The sequence below is a fragment of the Manihot esculenta genome, chromosome 4 (genome assembly GCF_001659605.2).
Source record: "Manihot esculenta cultivar AM560-2 chromosome 4, M.esculenta_v8, whole genome shotgun sequence".
Lineage (NCBI taxonomy): Eukaryota > Viridiplantae > Streptophyta > Magnoliopsida > Malpighiales > Euphorbiaceae > Manihot > Manihot esculenta.
In genome coordinates, this window is record NC_035164.2 from 7,231,204 (window position 1) to 7,240,336 (window position 9,133).

The 9,133-nt window shown below is 25.0% G+C and overlaps 1 protein-coding gene across 1 annotated transcript; it reads right to left on the reverse strand.

Moving 5' to 3' along the window:
* Positions 1-581: 581 nt before the first annotated feature.
* LOC110612541 (LEAF RUST 10 DISEASE-RESISTANCE LOCUS RECEPTOR-LIKE PROTEIN KINASE-like 2.1) lies at positions 582-3,960 on the reverse strand. Its single transcript, XM_021753317.2, has 4 exons — positions 3,154-3,960; positions 2,217-2,246; positions 2,076-2,105; positions 582-1,868 (listed from the first exon to the last, which is right to left on the reverse strand). Exons 1-4 carry the CDS (start codon positions 3,914-3,916, stop codon positions 775-777), a joined length of 1,917 nt encoding a protein of 638 aa, XP_021609009.2. The 5' UTR covers positions 3,917-3,960; the 3' UTR covers positions 582-774.
* Positions 3,961-9,133: the final 5,173 nt, after the last annotated feature.

Below are 9,133 nucleotides of genomic sequence, written 5' to 3' on the forward strand. Positions count from 1 at the left end.
CGATTATATTTTACTTGCTACTTTAATTTTTTCTTTTTACTGTATGAAAATTATGTTGTTTGCTAAGGACAGATATTATCAGTAGTGAAAGTAAAAATTTAACTTAGAAAATTCAATTTAAATAATTGATTAGAGAAAATAAAACATATGAAATAAATATATAAATAGAAGATTATATTCTTATTGATGGCAGTAAATTATATTCTTACCATTTGCAATAGGTAAGGATTCTAGCAGTTATTCACATATGTGTATGCATGTCTTTGATTTTTGAAATTTTTTGTACCTTTGAAATTTTAATGGCTATATATCCTTGTTACGAACAAAGCATTATTCAAACTAAATCAAAATCCAAACTGCAAATCACTAATATAAATAATTATATAGTAGAATATTAACCATTATATATATAATAATTATATACAAAAATTTCTAAGAACATAAATATAATCGCTATAGATATAACGATTGAATATTAACCAATAATTGTGATAGGACCTATACGGGATCTACCATATTAAGGACTTGGATCACAGGTTAAGGAGCAATATCCACAAAGGAAAATCAAACTCAACAAATACTGAAGCAAAATGCAAATGCATTATTATACATTGAAAATTATGTAAACAGAAATAGCTTAAACTCAACATGTTAAACACATAGAATTATTACGACATATTATCAAGTCATCACTAATTTTATAGAGCAATTTATAAAGGTAACAGAAGTTTCAGAACATTTTACCATCTCTTTCAACCAAGCAATATTCTGTATCTATTTTACTTCACTTGACTTTGATGATGATTCTCCTTCATCTATAGTCATTGATTCTATAGGATATAGAACAGGCCTTGGTGGCAATTCTAGGCTTCTGAGATCTCCTTCAAGCATGTCTAGTACTTTGTTCATTGGAGGACGATTACAAGGTTGCATCTGTATACACCATAATCCTGTTATAATCATTTTCCTAGCTAATATATTTTCCTCCTCTGATGAGTCTTCTATTGTTAACTTTCCATTTGAGAGTTGGTCATAAACCCAGAATGGATAGTAAACTTGACTCAAATTTTCTGCCAATGCATTTAGGTTTTTCCTTTTTCCTGCAATTTCCAACAACAACATTCCAAAACTGTATACATCTGCTTTATGTGAAACACGCCCAATATTTTTATAGAACAACTCTGGTGCCATGTATCCAATTGTTCCCCTTGCAGCTGTAAGAGATGCAATGCTTCCCTTAGTTGGATAAAGCTTAGCTAGCCCAAAATCAGAAATTTTTGGAGTGAAATTTTCGTCAAGAAGAATGTTGTGAGGCTTAATATCAAAATGAAGGATTTGCATATTGCAACCTTGATGTAGATACTCAATGCCTCGTGCCACTCCAAGAGATATCTCATATAACTTTTCCCAACTCAAAGAAATAGATCCTTCTTGACAAAAAATATAATTATCAAGAGACCCATTAGACATAAATTCGTATACAAGAGCATGCTTTGATCCCTCAACGCAAAAACCAATTAATTTTACTATGTTGGTATGGTGGATCCTCCCAATTGTAGCAACCTCGTTGATAAAATCTTGTCCATTAGCTTTAGATTTACCCAACATCTTTATTGCTGCAAATTTACCACTACGAAGTTTTCCTTTATACACAAAACCAAAGCCTCCTTCACCCAACTTTTCCTTGAAACCTCTAGTGATCTTTCGAATGTCTGAATAAGAATACCTTATTGGCATAAAGTTATTGTGACTCTGGAGGAATTCTTCAATTGTTTCATACCCAGATAGATGCCTTCTTCTCCATTTATAAATAAGAAATGCAATCACACATGGAGCCCCACAGATAGCTCTTGCAACCAAACACATTGCTGGATAAAATTGTGGGATCATATTCAACAAAGAGAAACTCATTAATTAGTTATTGCTCTTAAAATTTTACCTAAGAAATGTGAGAGATGTGCTTCCAAAAACGTAAGATAAAGTTAGCTAGGTTTCATATGTTGCAGATTTTCATGTTGTCTCTTCATATAAATAGGTAACTATGTTTCTAATTCATTAATGGAAGGAGTTCTTACCAAGACAAATCAAAGACGATGAGAGCATCCCTGCATGAAGTGAATGTAGAGAAATTTAATTACTAATGTTGCTGCTCTTAAAACAAGTAACAATTATTTGAACATGATTACATATTATATGATCGGAGATAGAGATCTTACATACGATTATATCCAAGAAGTTCTCTTTCCCTTCATTAATTAAGAAGAAAACAAATCAGTATCATATATATATCTTATTGATTGCATCAGATATATAATCATAGAAATATAATATTTATGCAAATGCAATATTGAGTAATAACTATATACTAACTCTAGTTTCTATGTATGAATATTTTGTAAATGTAAATATATATAAAACGATATGATATCTGAAATTTATTGACTCAAATAATGTGAAGTCACGCTGAATATGTTCATTAAAGAGATAAAGCACTTGGATTTAAAAGTTGTCTATATGCGAGACTTGAACTCGAAATTTTTTATTGATTTCATTTTTTGAAATTTTTTATTGAGAAAAAAAAATAAAATGAGATTTCATTTATATTTTGTGTTTAGATGAAAAAAAATATAGAAACATCCTATCAAATAAATATAGGTCTCTTGTACTAAAAAAATTAACAAAATACTTGAATTAAAATTATTAACAAACAAATAAAGACTTAATTACCCTGTAATTAAATTAACTTACACTTTTAATTAATTTTATTAGAATAAAGTTAAAATATTGAGAAGCTATTGCCGAATCAGTCCAGTATTGCTTAACTTGGAGGACAACAATTCTATAAATAGTTGGAAAGACAAGAAAATTTTGTCATCATCCTGTAACAAAATAGTAATATTTGCAGCACCTAAATTCCACACTATGCATTTAAATTTTCAGTATTAATAAGATTTTCAAAATTTTAAGGTCATCTTTGTCAGAAAAGATATTTTATATTTTATATTTTTGTATTATAGATATAATTAGAATGGTGGAGAAAGAATATATTATTAAGAAAAGGAAAAAGACTATCAGAGTGATTTATTAATCAAATAAATTTGTGTGTGAAAGTAAACAATTATTTATGATGAAATGGATGAAAGCATTACTTACACCAGATAAGGCATCGAATGCCTTTTCTGCTGTCCAGATAGCAAGCATAAGGATGACATTTACCACAGTAGATGCTGTGCCAGGAAAGCTGAAACCCAAAAGCAAGTTGCCTGTGAATTTCAAGAAACGACATGTTCTTCTTTGCCGGAAATAATGGAAACAAACTAATCATCTCCACGCTGCACAACTCCATCAAATCGTTTGCCTTCATGTCTCCTATATTTACATAAGATGAGTTAAGACAAGGAGCTGTTTCCACGTAAAGAGGAGACTTCACTGGATTTTGACACTTTATGAACATAATCATCTGCGACAACTCTGGAAGCTGTCTTAACTTCTTCCATTTGCGTTCTTCTGTTTCTGACCATTGGTATCTATAAGTGGAATATCTTTCCGACAGATCGTATATAAATGGAAAACGAGGAATGGAGGAGCAATTGTCTGGATGGACGCCGGCATCCACCAGTCGGATAGTGAAGTTATCGTAGTTGATGGATTGAACAAAGTATCTTCCACCGTTAAGATTTAACACCGTCAAATTATTTTCGCAAGAAACCTCATAGCTATGGTTTCCGCAATTCTTAGGATCAGTTTGTAATCGAAAAGGGTAACTGATGTTGTGATTCTTCCCACATGAAGAAGGTGGACACTGATTTGAATCCCCACCCTTGCAAGTTTGGGAGATGAGCAGGAAAACGAAGATTACAATTTCTCCAATCGTGGAATTAAGGTAGACGGAGATTGACATTGTTTCTGTGTTCATTTTACATGAAAACCTCTTCAGGCGGCTCTAGCCATTAATCTATTGTTGGCACACTCAAATTTTTTAAATTATATAGGTGTGTTTATGTAATTTTTTTTCAATTCTAAAAAAATAAGGAAAAAATTATTATTATTAAATCCTTAAATCCTTAAAGCTAAGTTATTTATATTTATTTTTTACAATCACTTTTTAATGATAATTAATAATAATTATTTTTATTTATTTTTTTATTTATACGATTGATCGAAATTATATATTAGATTGTTTAAATTTATAAAAAAAATAAAAAAAAGAGAATACTATAAGTAATAATTAGATTATTTAATATTTTCATAAATTATTTAAATATAATTAAATTAATTTTTTTAAAAAAATAAATCATAAATATAAATAAAATTAAATAATATTTATATAAATAATAAATTAAATAAAAATATTCATTTAACCTACAAAATTTTATCTATATAAATTTTCTCTAATTACTCATTCACTTTTGACATTTCAAACGTGCAGTCTCCTTCATCACTTGTAAGAAGTTATCAATAAGCTTATCATCACCACTGTTGTCTACATGTTAGCCAGTCTCATTCACTTCTTTCTATGTTTACTAAATAATTTTTAATTAGAAAAATTACTATTTAATTTTATAATATAAAAAAATTTTAATTTTAAAAAATATATTAAATCATTCTTAAAATTTTAAAAAAATTATTAATTGATTCCATTAAATTTTACTAATTAAATATTATAAAAAATTTTGAAATATTTTGCATTTAAATTAAAAATATTTTGCATTTAAATGAAAAGTTCATTATGAATAATTATTTTAAAAAAATTTACTATTTAATCTTTAAATTACGAAAAAACTCATCTCTGGATTTTAAAAAATATATTAAAATATTTCTAATTTTTTAAAAATTTACTATATATGTTAGTTTTATCTGCTAAATATTTTACTATTTAATTTCTATAATTTAAAAAAAATTATTAATTAATCTATTAAATTTATAAGAAAACTGCTAATTTATTAATCTCTCAGTATTGAATTTATATTTTTTTAATAATATTAATAATTAAAATTAATAAAAAGATTAATTATTAAAGTTCTTAAACCATCAAAAACTTAATGTATTTTCAAAATTGAAAGAATAACTAAAAATTTTTTTTTTCAATAAATAATAATTTTACTCAAATTTTTATTCCCTTTAAATGAAAAAAAAAGATATATATCTAATTAAACTTCATACTTTCACCAATTAAATTTCATATTTTTATACTTATTTTAATTGCTACTCAACATAAAATTTTCCATTAGAGACTAACAAAATTGTCACATTAAAAAAATTTAGGATAAAACTTCAAAGTTTAGTTAGTAAATTTTTAAAATTTAAAGTGCAATAATAAATTTTTTTAATCATTTCTCCTAAAATTAAAATTTATAATACTAAAAATCGTTTATATTATTCTTTTTTTAATATTATAAAATTTTAAATTTAAAAAACAATAAAGAACTCATCATATTTAAAAAATTTATAATTACGTTTTAAACTTTAAAAATTTAATTAAACTATAAATTTTTAATTTATAAAATTTTAACTAATTGTATTATGAATTTTACTGATATAATAATAATATATCAAATGTGATAATTTAATTAATTTTTAATAAAATTTTGAAATTTAAATGTAATTAAAAAAATATAAAATTTAATTAATAAAATATAAAAAAAAATAGAATTCAGTTACAAATAATAAAAAAAAAATTATCATTAATCCTAAATTTTATTATATGTTTTTATCGTCTTCTTTTCTTTTTAGTCTAAGTGTCGATTCGAAAGGATAGCTCAACTTGAGTCATTAGTCATCAATTGAAAATTGGCCCACTTTGACTTTTCGAACACCACTCTCTCTTATGAAGTCACTATCAAGCACCGACAATGCTGTCCCTGAGGATGACAAAAGGTCATACAACAAACTATAATATTTTTATAATTTTTTGTCATTTCATTTTAAATATATTTTTAATCCGACCGTTTAGTATAAATAATTTTATATAAAAAATTAATAAATTTTTATAAAATTATGAAAATTATTTTAAATAAAAAATTAATTAAATTAAATTAAATTTTTGTAAAATTTTTAATTTAAAACTGAGAAAATATTCTATTAAAATATATTTTCAAAAACTACATATAATGATTATACATCACATAACAAAATGTTAACTATTATTTTTAACTTAAAATTCAATTAACATTCTCTCTTTAATTGGAAAAAAATTTTGAGAAAAAAAAAATTAAATTCTTATAAACTATATATAAATTTTTATTTTTACATGAAAATTTTTATAAATTAAAAGAATTAAAATTTTCACTATAAATATAAAACTTAAAAAAATCAATTAAACTGATCGAGAGAAAAGTAAGGAAGTGAACCAATTTTCAAGAGCCCACGAAATTTTTATTAAATAAATTTTGTAAATGATGATCGCTGCCACTCAGCAAAAGTTGAGTCCAAAAATGAGAATGATTTAAAATCTATTGGAGTCCACTAATCGAGTCTCGGAGAAAGAGATCGGCCTAAAATTCATTAGAGTCCACTAAGTAAATCAATTCATTAATTGTGATCAAAGTAGGACCACTTAAATTTAAATTTTATTTTCAAAATTTTTATAAATTATAGTCTTATTTTTAATTATTATTATTAAAAAAAATGGATGTTACATCCACATTGTGTATGCATTTATTTTTCATTGACATTTCTTCTGGGCATTCTATAATTGGGGCTCACTGAGAGCCACAAAGTAAATGAATTTGATGAATTAATAACCTAAAAATAAATAAATAATTGAAGTAAATTTCCCGCTGGGAGGGGTGGCTCTTCATCAGTCATCAAACTCATTTATCATAGTTGCTTTCAACATTTATTAAATATTTACCTAACAAACTAATAGATTAAAGATATAGTAAAAGAAAATGTAAATCATATATAATTAAAAAAATATTTAAATAATTTTTCGACAAAATGAATTATTTTAAACAAAACTAATAAAAAATAAAAGTCAAAAAACATCTTAATTATGAAAATAAAAAATTCAGTAACAAAAATATATTTGTTATTATTTAGGCAATTACATGAGAAATCAAAGTAAATAAAAATGAGAGGAACTTGGTATCTTGAATAGTGTCTCTCTTCTTAAATTGATCTCTCATATGAGCCATATTAATTGATAATGACTACTTTATAAAAAAAATCTATATATAAAAAATAAACGCGTTTTTCTTAAAGAGATGTGTCTTTCCAAGAAAGATGTGTGTAGTCTACCTCTAATAGTGAGAGACTCATACTTTGAGAGGTCTGTCATCTCCTTATAATTAGTTATCGGTTGAAAACTAATCTATTTAGAATAGGAAAAGAAACGAAGGGAAAAGTCATATCAACAATAGATAAAATTTTCATTCATAGTCATTCAATTTTGAGTTCTTCATCTTAATTTATTTCAATAAAATCACTTAGTTTTAATTCCATTTCAACAAAAATCATTCTGACTTGCTGTAGCATATTTCTAAGTTATCAAGTCCTCTATCCATTATCCCTTGGTTCTTACATTATTTGTATTTAATTAATTAATAATTAATTATTAATAAGATTATATTATTTTTAATAAATTTATTGTTAAATTTATAATAAATTATATGATATATTCTAATTTGATTTTTTCTAAATTTTTTATTCCAAATTGGTGCATATTTATTCAAACTTAAGGAAATCTTATTAGTAATATGACCTACAGTCAATATATTGATTGTAATTTGATATTATTATTCATGTATTTTAAGTATTTAAATACATTTTATAAAAACTGTTATTTATCTTTAATATTAATTTAATTGAATCTCGAGTAAAAATAAAGTCCATGAGACTATATTACTGTGCAAAACAAATTATAATGTGGTTATAATTGTGAAATTCCAATTGCATTTAAGTTATAATATCTCAAAATATTTCTAGTCGATGTTTTTATCACGATTGAACAATGATTAGAGCTGTTAAGATGGATACACATTATATTATTTCATTTTAGAAGAAATAACTGATATCATAAGTTGAGATGTATAAAATATTTAGAACTAATATGTAGGTATCTATTTCATAAATAAGTGCACTGAACAGACTAGTCTGAAAAATCCATATGGAAATAACCTGTGTCTATTGATTACTCAAGTGATGGTCATATAAGTGATCGTATGACTTGAAATCAATAAATAATCTCATATAGAGACTTTTATGTTATGATTCATCTTATAAGTTACTTAGTTCATGAGTAATAAATGGAAATGAATTAGATATATTAGGAACTGTATAAAGATGTTTATGTGATTGAGATAGATTTCATCACCCAAGGTTAAATTAGGAAATGTCTCATTTGTCTTCTATTAGCATTAATCATGAATTCTTCGCAAATGAGATTTGAAATTCCATTCAATAGGTCAATGACTAATAAATGATAACTAATATGATTTAACATCGCAGGTATGTTCCATGCATTAAATGTTAAATCGAGACATTTGTAATGAAGGGATATTAATTATACTTACAAACCAATCATGCACTGAAAGGTTAAGTCAAACCACTTTATTAAGTCAAACCACTTTTTGACATTTCAAATATTTAGGTATTTTTAATATGTTACTAGACAATATTCTTAACCTTCAAATTAATTAATTATTTAATTATATTTGTTGTCCATATATTTGAAATCTGATGGGTCACACCCATAAAGAATAGTATGAGAAAATAAAACAAGAAGTTAAATCAAGTAGGACTTAAGTACATATAAATTAAGATTGAGATAAAATTTAGATTGGGATAAAATTGTAATTTGAAAAAATTATGATTTTGATATAATTAAATAAATATGGCCTTAACTAAAATTGTCTAGGATTTATATACCTCATTTATTAAAGATCTGGATTATAGTTATAATTTATTTATTTAATTAGTTAAATAAATAAATAAATATTATTATACTAAAACTCTAAGATTTTAATATAAAAGGATATATTATGATAGCATGTGCATCTCTCACAGAAACCCTTTTGAGAGCCTCCAACATTAGTAAAGGAGACATTAAAAATTACATGGATCATTGGAGGAGCCCTTTTGGACTTTTGAAGATCAAAGAAGTTGCCACCTATGTTTTAAAACCATCAAGTTC

Coding starts and splice junctions, on each gene's coding strand:
- LOC110612541 (XM_021753317.2), bottom strand. CDS start 3,916: ATGAACACAGAAACAATGTCAATCTCCGTCTACCTTAATTCCACGATT. Junction 2,247..3,153: donor CATTCGATGCCTTATCTGGT/GTAAGTAATGCT, acceptor TAATTAATGAAG/GGAAAGAGAACTTCTTGGAT. Junction 2,106..2,216: donor CTTCTTGGATATAATCGTAT/GTAAGATCTCTA, acceptor CACTTCATGCAG/GGATGCTCTCATCGTCTTTG.